We start from the raw sequence: 25588 nt of genomic DNA, 5'->3' as shown, positions 1-25588 counted from the left end.
AAATTTGTCTTCAAAAGTTTTTAGGTTTTCATCAAAAACTTGAAAATCAAAATTTTGGGACCAACAGTGGCAAAAAGTGAAAAATACCTGGTTTTCAGCTGAAATGTTGGGTGTTCAAGTTTTCAACAAGAATCCAAAATGTTGTTCAAAGTGGGGAGTTGCTATGGAAAGTTCCATTTTGACAAAAAAAGGCCCCCATTCATTGAAAAAAAATGTTTCAAATGAAAAATTTCACCAAGCTCTACTTGATCCTTTCTAGGCCATCCTCATAAAGAAGGGCTTTGTTTTACAGTTCCTTTTGTTCTGTCTAGTTTTAAAATGTCCTCCCCAATGGTTTTGTAATCCCCTGGCTTCCCTTGGAAGAGTTGGCCAGCGTTGAATTCCTTACTCTCAGGAACATTTTCCTGAAATTCAGCTTAAATTTTCCTTTTCTTAGCTTGACATCATTACTCTTAATTACACCTCCTGAAACACACTGAACAATCCTTCTGTCAGTGATGTAATGCAGTGCTAAACTGTATTACACTGTTTCCAATTTGATATGAACAAGGTCCTCAGGTTCTAGACCTGGCAGCTCTCTGCGTGATGTCTATCCTAAAAGTGTTCATAAGCTCTTTTAGCCTTTGTATCTGATCTGTCTATGCTCTTCATATTTGGCCACTTTGGAAACAGTGAAAGTTACTGGCAGCTTTTAAAATCTTTCCTAGAATCCCAGAAAGACAAGGTGGGTTAGGAAATATCTTTTATTGGAAAAACTTCTGTTGGTGAGAGAGACAAGCTTTCGAGCTACACAGAACTCTTCTTCGGGTAGTGTACTCAAAACCTTGTCTCTCTCACCAACAGAAGTTGGTCCAATAAAAGATATTTCCTAACCCACCTTGTCTTGCTAATATCCTGGGACCAAAATGGCTATAACACTGCTGCATACTAGAGTCCTAGCCTCATTTTTGTTGCTCTTTTTTAACACCCTTCAGTTTGTTTGTTTTCTTCTGGTGCCCAGAGCTGAATGCAGCATTCCAAGTGTAGTCACAACTGAACGGAGACTGTCACCCTCTTGTTCCATGAGCTGTTCCATCTGCACATGCAGCTCAAACTTGCACTGGCAATTTGTAGTGCCATGTTTAGATTGAAGCTCATAGCTCACCTGTTGTCCATTTTAGAGTTTTCTACCATTCCCATCACCATAGTAACTTAGTACCTTCCAGGTTAATTAGATTAGCATCATGAGGTCCCTATTGGACTTCACAGAGTCATTGGCTCATCTCCCTTCCCTGGCTATGAGAAGCTCTAGGTGTGGGGAGAGAAACTGGTAGATCTCCAATTATTACCTATCTCCTAGAACTGGAAGGAACCTTGAAAGGTCATTGAGTCCAGCCCCCTGCCTTCACTAGCAGGACCAATTTTTGCCCCAGGTCCCTAAGTGACCCCCTCAAGGATTGAACTCACAACCCTGGGTTTAGCAGGCCAATGCTCAAACCACTGAGCTATCCCTCCCACAAAGGATTGTAAATGTCATTCTGGAAAACCTCTATCAAAGAAGATAGTCTTGCAGCCCCAAGACTATAAAAAGGCTAAAATAAATATAGCCCTCTATAATAAATAAAATAATAATAATAATAATAATAATCTCTAATAATAATTAGGGCTGTCAAATGATTAAAAAATGAATTGCAATTAATCATGAGATTAAAAAAAGTTGTGATTAATCACAGTTTTAATTACATTGTTAAATAATAATAGAATACTATTAAATTAATATGATCATTTTTATTACAAATATTTGCACTGTAAAAATTATAAACAAAATAAATAGTAATTTTCCAATTCACCTCATACAAGTACAATCTCTTTATCATGAAAGTGCAACTTACAAATGTAGAATTATTATTTTTTACATAACTGCACTCAAAAATAAAACAATGTAAAACTTTAGAGCCTACAAATCCACTCAGTCCTACTTCGTGTTCAGCCAATCACTAAGACAAACAAGTTTGTTAACATTTATGGGAGATAACTTTTACTTACAATGTCACCTGAAAGTGAGAACAGGCATTCGCATGATGCTGTTTTATCCAGCGTTGCAAGATATTTACATGCCAGATATGCTAAACATTTGTATGCCCCTTCATGCTTCGACCACCATTCCAGAGTATGTGCTTCCATGCGGATGATGGGTTCTGTTTGATAATGATCCAAAGAAGTGCAGACTGACGCATGTTAGAAGGTTGTTTTTCTCTTTTGGCGGTTCAGGTTCTGTAGTCTCCACATTGAAGTGTTGCTCTTTTAAGACTTCTGAGTGCATATTCCATACTTCGTCCCTCTCAGATTTTGGAAGGCACTTCAGATTCTTAAACCTTGGGTCGAATGCTGTAACTATCTTTAGAAATCTCTTATTGGTACCTTCTTTGTGCATTGTCAAATCTGCAGTGAAAGTGTTCTTAAACTGAACAACATATGCTGGGTCGTCATCCGAGAGTGCCATAACACAAACTATATAGCAGAATGTGAGTAAAACCACAGAGCAGGAGACATACGATTCTCCCACAAGGAGTTCAGTCACAAACCAGCAGGGCTCAAGTAGTGTTTCTAGCTTTTGCAGTTTTTTAAATCCTTACCTGTCGGCACTGATAAGTTGTGCTTTTGAAGAGCTAATGTGGCTGTGATAGTGACTTTATTTCAAAGCTGATGTAACACCGACAGGCCCCGCTCGTCAGCGGGCAGGATCTAACTGGGGACTTAGTACCTGAGCCTCTACCACATGAGCTAAAAGCCAACTGGCTGTTAGCTAAGGCTGTAGAGCAGACCCATTTTATTTCTCTCTCTAAGTGAGCTCAGTGCCACTAGATGAGACAGAACACCACATTCAGAAGGTGTGTGGGTTACATACTTCCCCTAGCTGAGGAAGCACATCCCGAGCTTCAGAGTTTTCCCAGTTGAAATCCCAGATGAGCCCCCCTCTTGTAACACTGACAGATCCTGGTCGTCGGGATTGAACTAGGGACCTCTGGAGCATAGTACATGAGCCTCTAAAGGCCTGAGCGAAAAGCCACCTGGTTATTAGCTAAGGCTGCAGAACAGACTCGTTTTATGTCTCTCTCTAAGTGGTCTCGGTGCCACTAGATGGGACAGAACACCACACCCAGAAGGTGTGTGGGTTACACAGACACTCAATCATACCCAATGTGGAGTTCCATCTGCTTGAAATATCTTGTACAAGAGGTTCTTGTTTCTGTTCATTTGCAGCTTGTTGTATTCCTAGCTCTGTACTGTTAGCTGGACTGTGTTTGAAATGGCCCACAAGTTTTCTACATTTTGCCAGCACGTTTTCAAAACCACCATCATTGAGCACTACTGTAATTTATTGCTCCAGACCATGAGCGATGTATGTCATATGTTCAAAAGGCAAATGACTGTCTGCTTCTATCGTATTATGTGCATTGTCAGTACAAAATTGTTGTAATCTTTTCTTGAATATTTCATTTTTTCACAACATCCAAAAAGTGCTCTGCACATGCTTCAGCATGTCTCTCTTCAGTCTGCGTTACTGTTAAAGCAAACGACTGCAGTGTCCATGCAGCATCAATCAGTTGTGCTGTGACTCCAAGATAGCTGTGATTGCACAGGGATGTCCAGTGATCACCAGTCAAAGCAACAGTTAGTGCATTTTTCAGAAGCTCCAACTCTGTAACCTTCTCGTTGAGATAGAGGTCATGTATTTGTGATGCAATAGTTCCTCAGGAGGGCAAGGTGTATGATTGGAAGATGCAATTTGAATAACATCTTTTAGCCTTCTGTGGTTTACAATGTTGAGCAGTCTGCAGTCCACAGATATCCACTTTGCAATAGCATTGGTTAAGCTGGTGTACTTTGTTTGATCCAGGGGCTTGTCGCAATCCTGAAACTCTTTAAGCATACTCTGTTATGGCTGGCGGGATTCATTTGCTGTCAGTAGGTTATCTGTAGCACAAGAACTTGAGGTGAAAGCAGGTTTAGTGTGCACATGGTACTGAAGACTTGAAGTACTTCAATGGTATTGGAACTCAGCCTTGCAATAACTACAGATGACCGTCTTTTTATCCAGAGAACCACCCAGAAGCTTTTTAAAAATAAAGACCCATTCAAAAGACTTGAACTTTTGCTGCTTTGCGCCATTAATTTTTTCTGATATTTAATCACGAAAACACAGTAGAACTGTGCCACTGTCGGCCAAGTGATGAAGTACAGTAAGCAAAGAGGGTCAAAAGAGAAGTGTGTGATTAACACTCATTAAAAATAATGTGTTAATTTATTTTATGTTAATCGCTTGTATTAACTGCGATTAATTGACAGCCCTAAAAAATAATAATTCTACATTTGTAAGTTGCACTTTCACAATAAAGAGATTGCACTACAGTACTTTTGTGAGGTGAATTGAAAAACACTATTTCTTGTATCTTTTTTACAATGAAAATATTTGTAACCAAAAATAATAATGTAAAGTGAGCACTGTACACTTTGTATTCTGTGTGGTAACTGAAATCAATATATCTGAAAATATAGAAAAATGTCAAATGTATTTATAATAAATTTCAATTGGTATTCTATAATTGTATAGCAGTGTGATTAAAACTTCAATTAATTGTGATTATTTTTTAATCTAATTTGTTTTGCGTTAAATGCTTGAGTCAACTGCGATTAATTGCCAGCCCCAATAATAATCTGTACAAATAATCTATAATAAATAATAGATAATACTTAGTCCTGCCAAAAGTGCAGGGGACTGGACTAGATGACCTCTCAAGATCCTTCAAGTCCTACGATTCTATGATTCTATCCATTTGCCCAGATAATTACACTTTGATGAAAATTGCTTATTGGCTGGAATTGAGGAAATGATTTATTAATTGAAAACATGTCCTGATGCATAGAAACAAATGATCAGATGTAATGAGCTTTAGTTTCTGATTCAGGAATGTACTTAAGCATGTGGTTAACTTGAAGCATGTGCTTAAGTCCCAGTGAACTCATCTGCTTAAGTACATTTCTGAATCTCTACCTTGCTGGCAAAGCAGGACTGCAGGCAGGGCCTGGCAAAGCATGCTTACCTTCCATTACAACCCTCCAGGAAGCACAAAATGTGAGGTGAAGAGGCACCTGGGAATGTGGACCCAAAGGTTGGAAATGTTCATCTAAACGGCTCACAAAAGGCTGTATTGAACTATGACCAAAGCGAAAAGCCAAGGAGAATACATTTGCCACGGTGGGATCCACAGACTCATCATAGCCCCTGTAGCGTGGTATTTCCTTCTCAGTCTCATCTCCAAGCAGAAGTGGCAAGTAGTCTCTGTATGTTATTACCTGGAAGGGAACACAGACTGAGTTAGAAGCTCATATACACTCTTTCTAAAGGAAAAAATGATCACTTTCTAGCATTATCTATAGGATTGGTCAAAAATTCTGTCTCAAAATGCAAGACATCAATGAAACAGCCAGGAAAATTAAAGAAGGAAATTTTAAATATATGAGGCTCAAAAACAATTCTAGCAATGGCTTTGTTCTGTTACTAGGTGTGGATGGCAAAATTGTCCGTAATGATGTAGAAGAGGCAGACGTCTTCAATAAATATTTATGTTCTATGTTTTGAAAGGAGCAAGAGGATGTATTCATAGCTTACAGTGATAATTAAATAGTTTCTATTCCAATAGTAAACAGGGAGTACGCTAAACAGCAACTGAAGTTAAACATTTTGTCTGCAGGATTGGAAAACTTTCCCCCAAGAGAATTAAAAATCTTAGCCGTGGAGCTCTCTGAGCCACTGATGTTTATGTTCCAGAGGACCAGAGAAAAGCCAATGTGCTGATATTCAAAAGGGTGGACTAGGAAGGCCCAGCTATCTGAGGGACTTGGATAGTGCCTGTGCCTTGTGTTGGCCTCTGCACAGGGCTGAACTTCACTCATAGACAGCATGGTTGAGATATGAACTTTCCTCCCCAGTTGGAGCTCTTTATCCTGTAAAGCTCCCCAAGAGGATGCCTCGGTAAGAGATTAAAATCATGGATTTCCATGCTAGCATTATTTTAGGGGGTCAACAAACATGTGGAGAAGGGTGTTTCAATGGATATAGTGTACTTGGACTTTCAGAAAGCCTTTGACAAGGTCCCTCTCCAAAAGGTCTTAAGCAAAGTAAGCAGTCATGGGAAAAGAGGGAAGGTCCTGTCATGGACCAGTAAGTGGTTAAAACACAAGAAACAAAGGGTAGGAATAAATGGTCAGTTTTCAGAACAGAGAGAGGTAAATAGTGGTGTCCCCCAGGGCTCTGCACTGGGACCAGCGCTGTTCAACATACTCATAAATAACCTGGAAAAAGAGCTAAACAGTGAGGTGGCAAACTTTGTAGATGATACAAAATTACTCAAGATAGTTATGTCCAAAGCAGAACATGAGGCGTTACAAAGGGATCTCACAAAATTGGGTGAGTGGGCAACAAAACTGCAGATGAAATTCAGTGTTGATAAGTGCAAAGAACTGTCCATTGGAAAACATAATCCCATTGAGCTGTTATCACTCAGGAATGAGATCTTGGAGTCAACCTTAAGTAGATGGCCTTGAAGGATGACAGAGGGGGACTACAAGTGCAGTTACCCCAAAACCTGTTCCTCTTCTTCTTCTCACTCTTCAGTACTGTTCCTGAGGGAGGCAGATTCTTGACACTTTTGGAGACAGAGGTTTTTCCACTGTTTTCTTGGACAGTTCAGGAGAAGGCGAATATGGTGATTTTGCTCTTTCATCATCTCCCTTTTTAGAAGGGTAGGCATGAGAAGATTCAGGATTAGGTGATATTTGAATCCACACAGGCCATGTGCTCCCAGGTTCAAAGGCACCATAAGTCGCCTGGCAGGGTAACCGTGCACCCTTGTAGCCAGGAAAGCCCCAGGAGGAAAGGCTGCTTTCAGACCACATGTAATAGGGAAATCATAGAAGATCAGGGTTGGAAGAGAGACCTCAGGAGGTCATCTAGTCCAACCCCCTGCTCAAAGCAGAACCAATCCCCAACTAAATCATCCCAGCCAGGGCTTTGTCAATCTGGGCCTTAAAAACCTCTAAAGATGGAAATTCCACCACCTCCCTAGGTAACCCATTCCAGTGCTTCACCACCCTCTTAGTGAAATCGTTTTTCATAATATCCAGCCTAGACTTTCCCCACTGCAACTTGAGACCATTGCTCCTTGTTCTGTCATCTGCCACCACTGAGAACAGCCGAGCTCCATCCTCTTTGGAACCCCCCTTCAGATAATTGAAGGCTGCTATCAAGTCTCCTCTTACTCTTCTCTTCTGCAGACTAAATAAGCCCAGTTCCCTCAGCCTCTCCTCATAAGTCACGTGCCCCAGCCCCCTAATCATTTTCATTGCCCTCCGCTGGACTCTCTCCAATTTGTCCACATCCTTTCTATAGTGGGGGACCCAAAACTTGATGCAATACTCCAGATGTGGCCTCACCAGTACAGAATAGAGGGGAATAATCACTTCTCTCTATCTGCAGGCAATGCTCCTACCAATGCAGCCCAATATGCCATTAGCCTTCTTGGCAACAAGGGCACACTGCTGACTCATATCCAGCTTCTCATTCACTGTAATCCCCAGGTCCTTTTCTGCAGAACTGCTGCTTAGCCAGCCGGTCCCTAGTCTGTAGCAGTGCATGGGATTCTTCTGTCCTAAGTGCAGGACTCTGCACTTGTCCTTGTTGAACCTCATCAGATTTCTTTTGGCCAAATTCTCCAATTTCTCTAGGCCACTCTGGACCCTATCCCTAGCCTCCAGTGTATTGACAAGGAACCTCTCCCCGCAGCTTAGTGTCCTCTGCAAACTTGCTGTGGGTGCAATCCATCCCATCATCCAGATCATTAATGAAGATGTTGAACAAAACCAGCCCCAGAACTGACCCCTGGGGCACTCCGCTTGTTACCAGCTGCCAACTAGGCATTGTGCTGTGGATCACTACCCATTGAGCCCAACGATCTAGCCAGCTTTCTATCCACCTTATAGTCCATTCATTCAATCCATACTTTTTTAACTTGCTGGGAAGAATACTGTGGGAGACCATAACAAAAGCTTTGCTAAAGTCAAGGTATATCATGTTCACTGCTTTCCCAATATCCACAGAGCCAGTTATAAAAGGCATCATAAAAGGCCAGTTATAAAAGGCAACCTGATTGCCATCATAAAAGGCAATCAGGTTGGTCAGGCATCACTTGCCCTTGGTGAATCCATGTTGACTATTCCTGATCAACTTCCTCTCCTCCAACTGCTTAAAAATGGATTCCTTGAGGACCTGCTCCATGATTTTGCTGGGGACTGAGGTGAGGCTGACCAGTCTGTAGTTCCCCGGATTCTCCTTCCCTTTTTTAAAAATGGGCACTATATTTGCCTTTTTCCTATCATCCGGGACCTCCCCTGATTACCACAAGTTTTCAAAGATAATGGCCAATGGCTCTGCAATCACATCAGCCAACTCCCTCAGCACCCTCGGATGCAGCGCATCCGTCCCCATGGACTTGTGCTCGTCCAGCTTTTCTAAATAGTCCTTAACGTGTTCTTTCACCACTGAGGTCTGCTCACCTCCTCCCCATACTGCGCTGCCCAATGCAGCAGTCTGGGAACTGACTGTGAAGTCTGTGAAGTCTGTGAAGACTGAGGCAAAAAAAGCATTGAATACTTCAGCTTTTTCCACATCATCTGTCATTAGTTTGCCTCCCCCATTCAGTAAAGGTCCCACACTTTCCCTGATCTTCATCTTGTTGCTAACATAGCTGTAGAAACCCTTCTTATTACCCTTCACACCCCTTGCTATCTGCAACTCCAATTGTGCTTTGGCCTTCCTGATTACACCCCAGCATGCTTGAGCAATATCTTTATACTCCTCCCTAGTCATCTGTCCAAGTTTCCACTTCTTGTAAGCTTCCTTCTTGTGTTTAAGCTCACCGAAGATTTTGCTGTTAAGCCAAGCTGGTCACCTGCCATATTTGCTATTCTTTCTGGTTTGTTCCTGCACCCTGAATAAGGCTTCTTTAAAGTAAATGAGAGATGATGAAAAGAGAGACAAGGAACGTGCAATAACAGGGACTCTTGATGCAGACATCTCATTGTGATGAGGAAGGGTCTTGTGGATCTGAGATACTGAAGGGAGAGCCCTAGATACGGTGGTTCCAGGCACATTCCATGCAGCACTCGCAGCTTCTAAGATCTGTGAGTCTGATGCAGGAGCCTTAGAAGATGGATATGGCTCTAGACAAGGCATGCTGTCCAGACCTGCAGTGTCAGAGTCCTTCAAGGGCAGATAATTTTGCCTTAGTGACACAGGTGACTCTGTTGTTAATTCACAATGCTTAGTACCAGCACAGGATGATGGATTTCAGAATTCTCCCTGCTTCTTTGAAGGTGGGTTGGACATCTCTCAGCTCATGGGCACCAAAGGCTGAGCAGAGAACAACTTCTGCAGGGGCACGATGACCATAAGTCATCACCTTGCTGGCTGTTTGCATGGTGCAAGATGAGCTGGGGGGCACAGTTCATAGATTCCAAGGGCAGAAGGAATCATTGTGATAATCTCATCTGACCTTCTATATAGCACAGGCCATAGAACTTCTCCAAAATAATTCCTAGAGCAGATATTTTAGAAAAACATCAATCTTGATTTTAAAACTGCCAGTGCTGGAGAATCCACCATGATCCTTGGGAAGTTGTTCCAATGGTTAATTCCTCTCCTCATCAACATTTTACGCCTTATTTCCAGGCTGAATTTGTCTAACTTCAACTTCCAGCCATTGGTCTGTTACACCTTTCTCTGCTAGGGTACGTCTTCACTACCCACCGTATCGTGGGTAGCAATCGATTCCTCAGGGATCGATATATCGCGTCTCATCTAGATGCGATATATCGATCCCCGAACGCGCTCCTGTCGACTCCGGAACTCCACCAACCCGAACGGCGGTAGCAGAGTTGACATGGGGAGCCGCAGACATCAATCCTGCGCTGTGAGGACGGTAGGTAATTCGATATAAGATACTTCGACTTCAGCTACATTATTCACGTAGCTGAAGTTGCGTATCTTAGATTGATTTTCCCCTGTAGTGTAGACCTGCCCTTAGATTGAAGAGCCCATTAGTAAGTATTTAATCCCCAGGCAGATACTTATAGACTGTGATTAAGTCACGCCGTAACCTAGAGTTTTGGAGTAGGCACTTCACCAGTGTTCTCAGCCGGTTATATTCTGAGGCATTGCAGACATTTTGTTATTGCATGAGGTGCTGTGTTTGCAGATATGTCTCCCTGCAATCGCCATGTTAAGGACAAAAAATTAACTCCTTAGGTTTCCTTTTGTTATTGTCACAGTTTCAGGGTTACTGCACCTATATTCCCCGCTCCTATGTAAAGTTCCTTGGCGAGAGACCCGCATCTCTGGGTTTTTAAGGCTACACAGCCTCCTGCCACCCACCGTGATATCCTCATCAAGCCAGTCAGCCTGGGCTGTGCTTTCTCTCTAAGGGCAATAACTGACACGAGCCAGTAGTTACCAACTCCCACACCTCTTTCTCAGCAGAGTACATTTATTCTTAGGAAAAAAGCATCACAGAGACAACATATAAAAACAATTAAAGTTCTTACACCCAAACTAAACATGTCAGAAATCACCCAGCTTCCACATGGGGAGTCTGGTAGGCTAACATCTCTTCCAACCCTGCAGCCGGCGGTGCGGTCCTCTTAGAACCAAAGGTCCTGTCTGTTTGCTGAATCAAAATGAGGACCCCGAGCGTGTTTAAACTCAACCATTCTATAGCCCAAGTTCTTTCCCTGTCTCTGGAAAACCCAGTCTGAGCCAAGAAATGCAATCCACCCATGGAGTTGTCTTAGCAACTCGTGTTAATCATCCCTCACTGTTTTTAATTCCTGGAGGAGCTGTGGTAACTATCCCCAAAGAGTAGAACACAATCACACTGAAACTATTCATAGACTGATTGCATTGGTTCCCAAAGATACCGCATGCGGTTTCAATATCTGACATAGTCATTATTTCCATTTGTACAACACTGTCATAGGTCTCACCCCCACTTGGAACTGTTGGGTTCCAATGTGGGGACCTGACTTGGTTTCCCTCTAAACTAAAATCCTAGTTTAGATCTAGTAAGCTGCCACCACTCAATCAGATATGTGGATTGAGACACAGTCCTTCCCCAAAATCCTAGGGGATTCCAAGAGCCCCAAATCCATGGAGTTCTTACACCCAGGAGAAATAAACCATTCCCCCTGCTTCCTCCCCCCTCCCTTTTCCTAGGAGAGATACCGGGATCTAACTACAGAGGGATACCTCCCCCTTCTCTTTCCCTGAGAATCCACCCAAGGAAAGACCAAACAAGTCCTTAATAGAAAAGAAAAGAATTTATTAAAGAATAAAAAGAAAGTAACTTGTCTCTGTAATCCAAGATAGAACCATACAGGGTCTAAACTTATCAATCTCTGGAGAGAATCCCCCCTCCTCCTTTCTTTCTCAGTGAAAGCAAAGTAACAGCAAACAGGAATAAAGAATTTCCTTTAGCAAAACACACAATTGCAAATGTAGACATCAAATTATAAGACTAATTCGCCTTTCTAATTAATACTCACTATTAAATAGTAGAAACTACTCCAGGAGAACTTGGAGACATGACTGTCCTCTCTTAGATCCAAAGAGAGCTCTGAGCAAACAAGGAACACAGAGATTTGAAAATAATCCTGTTCCTTGATTGGTCCTCTGGTCAGGTGTTTCTCAGGTTACTGAGCTTGTTAACCCTTTCCAGGGAAAAGAGACCTTAACCCTGATCTGTTTATTTATGACAAACACTAAGCCACTAAAACTGAGCTGTGAATGATAAGGCAGAGGCGACTTGCAGCACAGAGGGTGCCTAAAACATTTAGATCTGCAGGCTGCTGAATGCATAGCCCCAGTGGCTACAGGGCTGAGCGAGCTTGGTGTGTAGCAACCTGCAGTGGCAATTCTGGAGGGAAAAAATCATGTCTAAATCTGAGCAAGAAATGTTTTAATCAACAAGTGAATGGCAGCAAAAACGATATTGCGGCTAATACCTGGGTCATGGCACCTATGATTTTTCGGGCCTCCTGGTAGAGTTTCTCTCCATCCCATTGTGGATTTAATTTCTTCAACTCAGTAGCCAAGCGATTGTGCTCCCGCACAAAGAGTGTGTGTATAGCTGTAAGTCCCAGATTTTCGGTTACTCGTGCATCACCTAAATTATAAAAATACAGTATAATTTTATATTTTATTCATCTGAGGAACTGTTTTTAACTTGTTATATTAGACTCTTGCATTGTAAGGTGAGCTGCACTTCCAAGAACAGGACTAGGGAATTAATATTATTTTGACCATATTAAAATGTTCTTACAACTGTTATTTTGAGGATCTTGAGCACCTCCGTGCTGTGGGGCAGGGACTGGAAATTTGGCCCTAGTGCAGGGGTTCTCGCAACAAATTTTTTGGTGGCCTCAGAGTTCGGCCACCAGCTCTTGCTGGAGGCCTCACTGACACTTTTTCCCTACAATTATTTATTTTTCCTAAAGTTAATAAAGTAATATGCACATATATACATCCAAATCATTGTAACTTATTAATGTAAGGTCTTGGGGGTTTTGTTTTGTTTTGTTTTTGCAAACTCAATAATAAAAATAATGCACAATTATCTCTATTCTTGACTGGACCTAAAAAATAGAAACACAAATAAGATGCTTTGCATGTTCTTGTCTTTTTTAATATTGTTTCTTTTGCTTTTTGGTTAAAAGTGGTTGTCTGTACAACAATTCTGAAGTAAATTTAAAAATGCTTTGACATAATAGAAGTCCAAATAATAATGAAAAACATATCTGGGCAGCTTGGGTCTGGGGAGGGTTGGGGAGGAGATGCACGGCTGTGGCTGGCCCGGGGCTGCTCTGGGCAGGTGGGGGTGCTCTGGGCTTTGGCCAGCCTGGGGCTTCTCCAGGCAGGTGTGTGTGTGTGGAGGGGGCAGTCTCGGGGTTCCTCCAGCTGAGGTGGGGGATGCTCGGGGCTTCTCCGAGTGGGGGGCTTGTGGCTCCAGCCGCAGTGGGGGCAGGGGTCTTGGGGCTTTGCTTGCCGGAGTGGGGGCGGGTGGAAGGGGTGGAGTCAGGGGCTAGCCTCCCCAAAAGGGGGGAATCCAGCCACTGCCCATGCGCCCGCCGCTTGCCTCCTGCATCCCTCCCCTGCCTCTTGCCCCCTCACTCCCCTACCACAGACACCGCCCTGCCTGCGGCGAGCACCCCGCTCGCTGGTGGATTGCTGCTCGTCTCCTCACTCCGCCACTCGCAGCCAGACCCACCCCCCGCCTGCCTCCTCACCCTGCTGCTGACTCGCCGCTCGCCTCCTTATTCCCCCACCAGCCCCCCCACCACTCACCTCACCACTCGCCTCCTCACCCCCTGCCCCCCCGCTGCTCGCCTCCTCACCCCCCACCTGCCGCTCGCTTCCTCACTCCCCTGCCAGCCCCCGCACCACTCACCTCACCACTCGCCTCCTCACCCCCTGCCCCCCCCGCTGCTCCCCACCCCCCCCGCCACTCGCTTCCTCACTCCCCCGCCAGCCCCCCCGCCACTCACCTCACCGCTCGCCTCCTCACCCCCTGCCCCCCCGCTGCTCGCCTCCTCACCCCCCACCTGCCGCTCGCTTCCTCACTCCCCTGCCAATCCCACCACCACTCACCTCACCACTCGCCTCCTCACCCCCTGCCCCCCCGCTGCTCGCCTCCTCCCCCCCCACCTGCCGCTCGCTTCCTCACTCCCCTGCCAGCCCCCGCACCACTCACCTCACCACTCGCCTCCTCACCCCCTGCCCCCCCGCTGCTCGCCTCCTCACCCCCCACCTGCCGCTCGCTTCCTCACTCCCCTGCCAGCCCCCCCACCATTCACCTCACCGCTCACCTCCCCACCTCACCCCCCACCGGCCGCTCGCCTCCTCACTCCCCAGCCAGGCCCCCCCGCACCATTCACTTCACCGCTCGCCTCCTCACCCCCTGCCCACCCACTGTTCCCCTCCCCCCCCACCCCCCACCTGCCGCTCGCCTCCTCACTCTCCAGCTTGCAGCCACCACCACCCCTCCTGCCTCCACACCCTGCTGCTGGCTCGCCACTCGCCTCCTTACTCCCCCGCAAGCGCCCCCACCACTCACTTCACCGCTCGCCTCCTCACCCCCTGCCCCCCCGCTGCTCGCCTCCTCACCCCCCACCTGCCGCTCGCTTCCTCACTCCCCTGCCAGCCCCACCACCACTCACCTCACCGCTCGCATCCTCACCCCCTGCCCACCCGCTGCTCCCCACCCCCCCACCGCTCTGCTTCCTCATTCCCCCGCCAGCCCCCCCACCATTCACCTCACCGCTCGCCTCCTCACCCCCTGCCCACCCGCTGCTCCCCACCCCACCCCCCACCTGCCGCTCGCTTCCTCACTCCCCAGCCAGCCCCACCACCACTCACCTCACCGCTCGCCTCCTCACCCCCTGCCCCCCCGCTGCTCGCCTCCTCACCCCCTGCCCACCCGCTGCTCCCCACCCCACCCCCCACCTGCCGCTCGCTTCCTCACTCCCCTGCTAGCCCCCGCACCACTCACCTCACCTCTCGCCTCCTCACCCCCTGCCCCCCTGCTGCTCCCCACCCCACCCCCCACCTGCCGCTCGCTTCCTCACTCCCCTGCCAACCCCACCACCATTCACTTCACCGCTCGCCTCCTCACCCCCTGCCCACCCGCTGCTCCCCACCCCACCCCCCACCTGCCGCTCGCTTCCTCACTCCCCTGCCAGCCCCCCCACCATTCACCTCACCGCTCGCCTCCTCACCCCCTGCCAACCCGCTGCTCGCCTCCTCACCCCCCACCTGCCGCTCGCTTCCTCACTCCCCTGCCAATCCCACCACCACTCACCTCACCACTCGCCTCCTCACCCCCTGCCCACCCGCTGCTCCTCACCCCCCCGCCGCTCTGCTTCCTCACTCCCCTGCCAGCCCCCCGCCACTCACCTCACCGCTCGCCTCCTCTCCCCCTGCCCCCCCGCTGCTCAACTCCTCACCCCCCCCCTGCCGCTCGCTTCCTCACTCCCCTGCCAGCCCCCGCACCATCCACCTCACCGCTCGCCTCCTCACCCCCTGCCCACCCGCTGCTCCCCACCCCACCCCCCACCTGCCGCTCGCTTCCTCACTCCCCTGCCAACCCCACCACCACTCACTTCACCGCTCGCCTCCTCACCCCCTGCCCCCCCGCTGCTCGCCTCCTCAACACCCCCCACCTGCCGCTCGCTTCCTCACTCCCCTGCCAATCCCACCACCACTCACCTCACCACTCGCCTCCTCACCCCCTGCCCCCCCACTGCTCCCCACCCCACCCCCCACCTGCCGCTCGCTTCCTCACTCCCTCGCCAGCCCCCCCACCATTCACCTCACCGCTCGCCTCCTCACCTCCTGCCCCCCCGCTGCTCCCCACCCCACCCCCCACCTGCCGCTCACTTCCTCACTCCCTCGCCAGCCCCCCCACCATCCACCTCACCGCTCGCCTCCTCACCCCCTGCCCCCCCGCTGCTCGCCTCCTCACCCCCCACCTGCCGCTCGCTTCCTCACTCCCTCGCCAGCCCCCCCACCATTCACCTCACCGCTCGCCTCCTCACCCCCTGCCCCCCCGCTGCTCCCCACCCCACCCCCCACCTGCCGCTCTCTTCCTCACTCCCTCGCCAGCCCCCCCACCATCCACCTCACCGCTCGCCTCCCCACCCCTGCCCACCCGCTGCTCCCCACCCCACCCCCCACCTTCTGCTTGCTTCCTCACTCCCCCGCCAGCCCCTGCACCATCCACCTCACCGCTCGCCTCCTCACTCCCCTTTGCCTACAGCCATAGGTTCTAACCTCATTTCTCCTATTAACTGGTATTAATTATTTTATGCACTTCATAATTCTTACTACTAAGCAAAGACTCAGGTGTCAGACCTCCCCTTTTACAGAAAAAGGAACAGACATTTCATAACATCAGCCTCACAGAGCTGGGAACAGAACCCAGGTTTCTCATCCACTCGAGTTTCATCCTCTTAGCCACATTACTTCTTAGAAAGAATTTGCCAAATCCATGAGCGTGAGTGAAGGGGACTGTTTCTCCATATCTAGTCCATTGTTTTAGAGAAAAATGGCTTATTATTGCTTCCACCTACTGCAGTCATTCTTCCATGTCACTGGTACTGCTCTATGCTGAAGTGCAAAAGGTTCCAGACCCTGGAACAAACTCTGCTGTTGATCATGCGGGAAAAGGGGTGTTACAGTTGTTTTGTTCGTCTGTTTATTAAAACAAACTAGGAAATTACAAAAAGTGATTGAAAAGCCACAAAAAAAAAAATTCATGGTAAATTCCGTGAGGAAAATGACCATTGGAAATTTTTTCATGAAAAAATGATGGCTTTTCTGTGGGAATTTTTCTTTTGAGTAGAACTTTTCATTTAGTTTTGTAATGACATTTTAAAATGAAAAAAAATGTTTTGGGCTTAAAACATTTCACTTTCCATTTTCAGTGTGATTTTCATGGTTCCCCCCATTTTTTCTTACACAGCACTTTTACACAATAGTTTCTGATGTCTCATTATATTTGTCTCAGGCACTGCTAAGTTTCTCTGCAGCTCACTTCAGAAAATTAATTGTGTTCCAGTCACATGACTTACCTGCTTTAAAACAGGGGATATTCATGGTCTTGTTTGTGAATAAACAGAGGCTTTGGGATTTGTTCTCAAAGGGCAGTAATCCCAGCCCTGCATCAGTAAAGTTCTGGTTCAGCGCCATCAAACCCAGCTGGTTTGTCTGATTCCTAATACTATTAGCTAAAGGTACTTCACTGCCGTACACCATGCCGGCATCCAAGAATGAGGTGATTGCATTGATCTGCTCTCGCATAAATGTTTTGGCATTGCACACTGGAGCTGTACGGACGAATGGCATACAAGTATTTGGGTCCTTAATTCGTGGATCATTAGGGGGAATCTGTAGAAAACAAAAAGAGAATTACTCCCAATTTAAAGTGTCGATGTGTTGATAAAGATTGGATTTTTTAAAAAGATATTCCCTAGTTCAAATGGAATTATTCTAGGGAAGATCTATGCCCTATGTTATATAGGAGGTCAGACTAGATGATCACAATACCCCCTGGCCTTAGAATCTATAAATGTTCCAAATGCATTCAGAGAATCATAGAATATCAGAGCTAGAAGGGACCTCAGCTGGTCAGCTAGGGGGAGGGATAGCTCAGTGGTTTAAGCATTGACCTGCTAAACCCAGGATTGAGAGTTTAATCCTTAAGGGGGCCATTTGGGGAACTAGGGTAAAAATCTGCCTGGGGATTAGTCCTGCTTTGAGCAGGGGGTTGGACCCCTGGTACATCTAGTTTAATGTCCTGTCTCTGACAGCATTCAGTAGCAGATGATTCAGAGCAAGGTGCCATGAACCCTGCAGTAGGCAGTCATGAGATAATCTGCCCCCTAATAGCAAAAGATCAGGTTTAAAATCTGAAGTAGGAATTTTAGAACCCTGTGAAAAATTTTATTAGCATTAGCTATTCTAACTCTGGATGCTCTTGTTATGCATATCTCTCTTTGTATCTTGCTACATTTGTCATCTAGTATCAATGAGTTCCACAGTCTATTGAATTATAGAAGGCCCTTACATTTTTTCTGTCATATTCTCCATCCCATTCTTTACGCGTTGTAACATCACGTTTGCTTTTTTGACCACAGATGCATATAGAGCAGAGATTTTCACTGAGATGTCCACAGTGATGCCCAGATTCTTTTCCTGATTTATAAAAATGTTACATACAACCCTCCCCTCAAACAACCCAATTAAAACAAACAAAAAGCCCAACTATGCTAAAAGAATATTATTTAGATCACAAAGTCAAGCACTCAAAAGTCAGGAAATGACAAGTGTTATGGCTGCTCTTAACTCTGCCTTTTGTGTGTCCATTCTGTGCACTAAACGAATCCTAGAAAAAAGAGTATGTTATCACATAATACAAGACTGTAGCATGATCCATATGTTCCAGGGGATGGAATAAAGGCTGCATGGAATCCTGAATTCTGGCATTTTTAAACTTTGGATTGCTTGACTTTGCAATCTAAATAGTGTTCCTTTTATGGAGTTTTTGTGCGTATAATTCCCTGTCTTCTTTTGCTTGGGGAAAGTGCTGGGTGCAGCATCTCAGTCTGTCTCTCCCCACAATACCCTGTTACAGCTGATAGACATTCCCAGTAGGGTGGCTACTGTTTCTTTGGCAGCAGTGTGGGCCCAGCCTTAGAATGTGGTGTTCAGTTAGGATTTCAGCAGGCTACCAACATTTTCCTGCCATTTTTTCAACTATTTATTGTATTTCAGCAAAACATGAACAGAATTCTACAGGGCAATGAACAGGCACTTCTCTGGCTCAGGGCTTTCTCTGTGCCAAATTTAAAAAGCCAAATGCAAACAATGGAGCTAGTAGAGCTTCCCACAAAAGCTTGCAAGAGTATTTTATGATGGAATTGTGATGGGGTGTACAAGCCCCACACTGGGGATCCAAGGGTTAAGGAGTAGCTCTGGGCCCACAAGGCCCAGCCCAGCCGCACCTGCAGGGCCTGCTCATAATGGAGGCAGAGCTCAAAAGGGAGCATCCCAGTTGTGTCAGGGTGGATAAAGCAAGGGAAAAATTCATTGTTAGCTCCTACAGAGAGGCTACAGGAGCTCCCACCGCTTGGAGCAGACCCATCTGCTGAGCCACCGGAGGGCCCTGGGGAGACTGGGAGCAGTGGGCTGTGATTGATGGAGAAGAGTCTTTGGATCACTGCCAGGGCGAATCGCCAATCAGTGAGTCCATAAGCAGACTCTGCTGTGACTTTGGAGGGGCAGAGGCTGGGGTAGGAAGTGACCCAGGGAGCAGGATCAGGGGGTGTCTGCCCCAGGCTGTGTATCTGACCTGCCAGTCACAGGGTCCCCGATGGAGCAGGGAGGGCCCGGGTTCCCCTACCACACACCCCGCAGACTCTCACCACTGGCCTGTCATGATTGCAGACTCTTCCCACTAGGCTGTACTGCCAGGCTTGGACAGCAATCCCCATGGACAAGAATGTGCTAGGCAACCTAAATATAGAGGTTACTACCATAGGTGTTGGAGCTAGGGGTGCTGCCACATGAACTGGCTTGAAGTGGATTCCATTATATACAGGGTTTACAGTTTGGTTCAATAGCTTTCAGCACCCCCACTATGAAAAATGTCCCAGCACCACTGGTTACTCCCAGCTCCCCCTGTAATATACAGTGTGCTAGGTGCTCTAGGCTCTTTCAAGAATTCACGACTTTGATCTCTATTTTTTCAACATCAAGTTTTTCTGGGTCTAACATTATACACTATTCTCGGTCTTAGAGCCCAGGGGCTGCTCCTGCAAGGGAGGAAAAGACTCAGGGTTGTAGTGGTACCTTAATTGGGAAGCAAGGTGGCTCGAAGGTGCAACTGGTCTCGCAATGAACTTCTTTATTGGTGATTTTTGTAGTAGTGAAAGGGGCCAAGTCCAAGTCGTGGTCAACCCACTGACCCCACTGCATGAAGATGAGAGAGCGCTGCTGGTCCTGGGTGACATTCTCATTGGCTGTGTGAATTATTTCATTTGACACTTTTCGAACCTGCACAGAATCAGAACAAAATCATTTATGGCTGAGACACAGTGAATGTGTTTAGCTCCATAGGGGAAGTGCTGTAACTTTCGGGGTAGCCTGCTACAGACCTCAGGAAAGTATCAGACACGACACTTTGTTATGCTGAAAGTCAATTTCTGAACATCAGTGGTGAAGTTCAATGAACTGCCAAGGATGCAGCCTTCTTCGCCCACTTGACTCTTTAAAGAAGCAGCTTTGTGCTTTCTCCCTTGCTGCAATTCAGCGGCTGGGGCGAGCTCCCTGTAAACACCTGCAAAGCCACTTCACTCTCCTCCTTCAAACCCCCTCTTCAAACTCTCCTTTGCCATCACGCCTACAGAAAGCTAGGCAGTGCTTAGGCAGCTGGTGAGCTGAGACCCTGTCCATCATGCTGCCCTGTGCTGTTGCATTGTGCTCCCCGTCTGCCTCTCTGTGTCCACCTTTTGCCTCATTTTATATCTAGATTGGAAGATTTTTGTTCCGTTTGCACAGGGCCTAGCACAATGGGGTCCTGCCTGATGACTGGGGTCCTAGGCACAACCACAGTACACAGTGATCGTAATGATGGGGATGGGGAAAGCGTTTGTGTGGTTTTACTCTGAACAGCGACTCTTAAAATGGAACTTCCTTACTCAGCCAGTCTGCTCCCTGCGTGCTTTCAGTCATGTGTGTTGACGCCAGACTGAGCTCATCACCCCCCATCTGCACACGAAAGTCGCCCTTTGTGAACAGAGCTCTCCCCTCGTGAGGAAGGGAAGCTCTTCTGCCATTGTGGTACTGTGGATCCTCTCCTCTTGACTTCTCCACGGAGCTGAGGGTCAGAGCAGTGGGAGGGAGTGCAACCTGGGTGACCCAGAAGGAGTGGGAGTGCTGGGTTCATTCTGGCCATAAGCGCCGACTTCGTGGGTGCTCCAATCAGCTCCCTCCACTTCCCCTCAGCGCCTCCCATCCACCAGCAACCCGGATCAACTCCTCCCGCTCCCTCCCAGCACCTTCCACACTGAATGATCAGCTATTTCATGGCTTGCAGGAGGCCTGGGGGGGAGGGAGGGAGGGAGGAGCGGGGACAGGGCGCCCTCAGGGGAGAGGGGGGAACTGGGCGGGAAGAGGTGGGGTGGGGGCAGGGCCTGGGGTGGAGTGTAATGGGGGTTTGCGTACCACAGGGGCCTGGAGGAAGCCGGCACCTGTGAGTCTAGCATTCCCTCACTTTTGAGGGCTCAACTTTGCAACCTTCGTTTAACAATATTTTTTGGTATAGAATTTCCTAGAATTTAAAGAACCTGAAGAAACACAATTCCATCATATGTAGCTGTAGTAACCCAGGAGCTTGGGTTAGCAGCAGGTTTGAACATAGACCTTATTCTTCAGCTAAAGGAGTCGCTCCAGTAGATTAGAGCAGTAGTAGGCTGTTGTCCTCTATGTGTGGGCAGTGTCAGTCCCAGGCTATGAGAGAGACAAGGTGGGGGAGGGAATATCTTTTATTAGACCAACGTCTGTTGGTGAGTGAGACAAGCTTTTGAGCTACACAGAGTCCTTCTTCAGGTCCCCTATGTGGACTGGCTTCTGGACTGGGCATGACACACAGTATAATGACAGCAGGATAATGTCAGGGAGTCTGAAGGGTTTGAACTCAGGATCTCTGAACTTAAGAACTTAAACTGTTTGAATGAGAGAATGAGAATGCTGGCTAGTGATGCAATGCATTGGCACCGTTCTCAGGCCTCAATGGGTCTCAAAGCACTTTGGGAAGGTGGAGATGCAGGAGTAATCCCACCTTACAGACATCAATGCCCAGGGCACAGAACTGACATATCCATTTGGAGTGAAATTCGCCCCATGCAGAGTGTAAGCCACAGGCGCGACTCCCTGGATGCTCTGGGGCTGGAGCACCCACAGGAAAAAAACAGTGGGTGCTCAGCACTCATCCGTGGCTGCTCCTCCCCCTCCCCCCAGCACCTTCCAGCCCCCACAATCAGCTCTTTAACGGCGTGCAGGAGGTGCTGGGGGGAGGGAGCGGGGGGGGCTTGGGGGAGGGGCAGAAGGGACAGGAAGAGGCGGGGAGGGGGAGGGCAGGAAGAGGCAGGGTGGGGCCTTGGGGGAAGGGGTGGACTTGGGATGGGGCCTGGAGCAGAGCTGGGGTCGAGCATCCCCCGGAAAATGTTGCTCCAATGAGCACTTTCTTCTCCCCAGAGAGTAACAGAAATGCTGCTCGGTGTGAATGTATCCCCTGCACATGCAGCACCTGCCAAGGCATGAAGGTGTGTGGAGTGCTCCAAGCAACACAGCCCAGGGCAAGACATATGCACGGCTTAAGCCTCACTTGTGTCCTCAAAATAGACTTAAACGGTGCAGCAGCCTGGCCTGGGCCTCTGCCCAGAGAGCACTTTTCCCCAGTCATGGAGAGGTCTGAAATATGGGAGTCATTGATTGAACAAGAAACCAAATGATCTCACAGTCTCGTACCAGTGGGAGCGGAAATCCATTGTAAAGTTTTCCTTCAGTTAATCCTTTGGGAAGAGCCACTCCATCCTCATACTCTGCCGGGAGCCAGCGGGCATATCCATGATTGGAAGCTCCAAAATAGGAATGTTTCCTGGAACATTGGGAAGAAAACAAACAACTAAACTATTTCGGCAGGGACACATTCTGCAGAGAAGTAGAATTTCTTTTTCTCCCTGGAACCTAAGTTGAATTGCTATAACGCTAGAAAGGAATCGTTTTCAGGTTCAGAGGAAACAAATATATTCTGGACAGCCAACCCTCTGAGGCAAAGACTCAAAGTCTCTTAGCACAGGCTATAGTTAATACTGAGGTAAAAGGACGAATCCTAATGTCGTTGTCATACTCACATTTGTAATTCAGAATTTAAATCTAAGCTACTTATATGGTCTCCATCTCTGCAGTATCAGTGCCTCACACTCCTCAATATACCCATGATCCCAACTAGAGCGGACCGAAAAAATGGGAATACATTCCCATGAAAAAAATTGTGTTTTTAGAAACGTTTTCATCTCAACCCAAGACAAAATATCAAAAACATGAATTTTTTCATGGGAAGGGATTTAAAGAAACATTCTCTTTGGGGGAGCGGAAAGGCAATTTTTTGTCTTCCTGGCTGCCTGTGAAATTGACAAGAGCCTTCCAGCCTGGCTGCAGGTGAGCCAAAGAGCCCCTATGCCAGTGGTGGGCAACCTGTGGCCCGCAGGCCCCACGTGGGCCATCAGGGCAATCCGCTGGTGGGCCGCCAGTTTATTTACATTTGCACGGCTGCCCACAGCTTCCAGTGGCCGCGGTTCGCCATTCCCAGCCAATGGGAGCTGTGGGAAGTGGCAGCCGGCACGTCCCTGCAGTCCACACTGGTTCCCACAGCTCCCATTGGCCGGGAACGGCAAACCGCAGCCACTGGGAGCTGCGGGCAGCTGTGCAAATGTAAACACACGGTCTGGCGGCCTGCCAGCAGATTACCCTGATGGGCCGTGTGCGGCCCATGGGGCTGCAGGTGGCCCACCACTGCCCTATGCTCCTCCTGCTCACCTCCCACATGGCTCTTGGAGCCAGAGGGTTAGCGCACCCAACAGGACTTAGGTGCCTAAATGCCTTTAAAAATCCCACTGGGCACCTATCTGCCTCATTAGGCACCTAAATCCTTTGAAAATTTGGACCCCAACTCCCACTGAAATCATGAAATGCACCTAAAAGGAACACATCACTGCTAACCATGTGCCTGAAAGGACCATAGGGTGGTGTATTTTTACAATACACAAAACTGCAGAATGCTCAGGACATTTTAATGAGAAAAAACTCCTGGCTGAGATAACGATATTTGTCCATAACAGAGAGTAGTTAGAGCAAGGTGCTGGGTCCTGAGGGCGAAATCCGTTACTAGGGGCCAGATTCCTAATGGCAGTTGGGTGCCTAAAGATGCAGATAGGCACCTAGTGGGATTTTCTCAATGGGCATTAGTCACCTAGGTGGTTTGGGAAATCCCACTAGGCACCAATCTGCATCTTTAGATGCCTCAAGACCTTTGAAAATCTGGCCTGAAATTCCATTTTCAAAAGTGACATAAGAGCCTAAGGGTTAGCTACACAAAAGTGACATAGGTATTTCACAACCTAAAGGTTAGATACACAAAAGTGACAGGTATTTCACAACCTAAGGGTTAGCTACACAAAGGTATTTAACTTTCAGTGGGTGTGAGACACATGGCCAGAAAGGGTTAAGCATCCTGCAAGATAAATGACCCAAATTCAACCTTTAGGGACATATTGGTAGATAATGTTTGTGTTTTTGCGTGTTTACATATATATTGTTAGAGGTTAACAATGTAACCAAAGGGTTCCTGTCTATGCTGCATTCTGTTAAATCAGAGATCAACATTTAAATGAACTGTAAATATAGTGTCACCTTAAAGACTAACAAATTTATTTTAGCATGAGCTTTCGTGAGCTAAAGCTCACTTCTTCGGATGCATAGAATTCTATGTTCCATTCTATGCATCCGAAGAAGTGAGCTTTAGCTCACGAAAGCTCATGCTAAAATAAATTTGTTAGTCTTTAAGGTGCCACAAGTACTCCTGGTTTTTTTTGCGGATACAGACTAACACGGCTGCTACTCTGAAACCTGTAAATATAGTGATATCCTTGTATTGATCTCTCTTGGAAATATATAGCAAATCACCTGCGAATGGAGGAAAACAGGCAATTGCCTTATATTAATCTAATATATAATATATAATAATATAAAGCTAATTACCGGTGATGCTTAGGAAATAAGTCTACTTCAAAGTCTCCATGATTGCCTGTTGTTAGCCTAAGGACTCCATGCTGTCAAGAGAAGGCCTGGAACTGTATAAAGGTGTCTTGGGTCCTGATCCTTTTTATCTCAGATCCATTTGATGCTTTATGCAGGGGAAGCTTAAGTCGTAAGACTGAGATCTCCAGTTCCACCTGGATCACCTTGGATATGAACATTGGACTGTATCTATGGACTAATTCTAAGAACTCTGCAACTCCAAAGCTCACCATCTTTACTATGAAACTGATCTCAGAACTGTACTTATGTCTGTATGTATACTGATCTTTTAACCAGTACTCTCTCTCTCTCTCTTCTTTTTTTAATAAATTTTAGTTTAGTTAATAAGAATTGGCTATAGCATGTATTTGGGTAAGAGCTGAAATAGTCATTAACCTGGCAGGTAATGTGTCCAATCCTTTGGGATTGGTAGAACTTTCTTATATGATGAAAATTTTTTAGTAATCCTCATCATATTTGACTTCGGTGTCTGGGTGGAGGCCTAAGGCTGGGTTGCTTTAAGGGAACTGTGTTTTGGCTTCTGGGTAACCAGTAAGGTATTATAGAAGCTGTTTTGAAGCTATCTTGATGGATCTAAGTACTGGAATGACCACCACCTTCTGGATTGTCTGCCCCATTCTTTGCGGTTTGCCCTAATTAAGTAACCTCAATCTGGCTCCCCTTGGACCCCGGTCAAAGGGAGTCAGGTGCGTAACTGGTTTAGGTGCTTTGGAAAATTCCATCGACTTACCCACCTTGTCTCTCTCACAATCTACCATTGGTAAACCCACGTTCCATTTACCTTCATGTATTTAATTATCTTCTCCTTCAAAATTTGTTCCAAAGACTTGCATACTATTGAGATCAGACTAATGTGTTTCTAGGTGCTCAGGTCACTTCCCCCCTCTTTATTAAATATAAGTACTATGTTTACTATTCTTCCATCACATGGTACCACCCCAATTTGATAGCTATCGTAAACATTTTTACTACTGGATTGACACTTCCATGTGCCAGTTCCTTTGGTATTCTGAGATGGAGGTTTTCTGGTTCCCCTGACTTGAGCACATTGAGCTCTTT

At 46.9% G+C, this 25588-nt stretch overlaps 1 protein-coding gene across 1 annotated transcript in view; it reads right to left on the bottom strand.

The window, feature by feature from the left end:
* The window catches only part of LOC123353111 (myeloperoxidase-like), a 61300-nt gene that overhangs the window by 12185 nt on the left and 23527 nt on the right, over positions 1-25588 (bottom strand). The window contains exons 5-9 of the mRNA XM_044993938.1: positions 22178-22307; positions 19499-19702; positions 16720-17035; positions 12097-12257; positions 5085-5337 (exon numbers count right to left, since the gene is read on the bottom strand). Coding sequence (XP_044849873.1) covers positions 5085-5337; positions 12097-12257; positions 16720-17035; positions 19499-19702; positions 22178-22307 — 1064 coding nt within the window. The remainder of the gene's footprint in view (positions 1-5084; positions 5338-12096; positions 12258-16719; positions 17036-19498; positions 19703-22177; positions 22308-25588) is intronic.

Source organism: Mauremys mutica, chromosome 19 (assembly GCF_020497125.1).
Source record: "Mauremys mutica isolate MM-2020 ecotype Southern chromosome 19, ASM2049712v1, whole genome shotgun sequence".
NCBI classification, from domain to species: Eukaryota; Metazoa; Chordata; order Testudines; family Geoemydidae; genus Mauremys; species Mauremys mutica.
The sequence above is the reverse complement of the archived record's forward strand: the minus strand, read 5'-3'. Positions and strand labels throughout refer to the sequence as shown.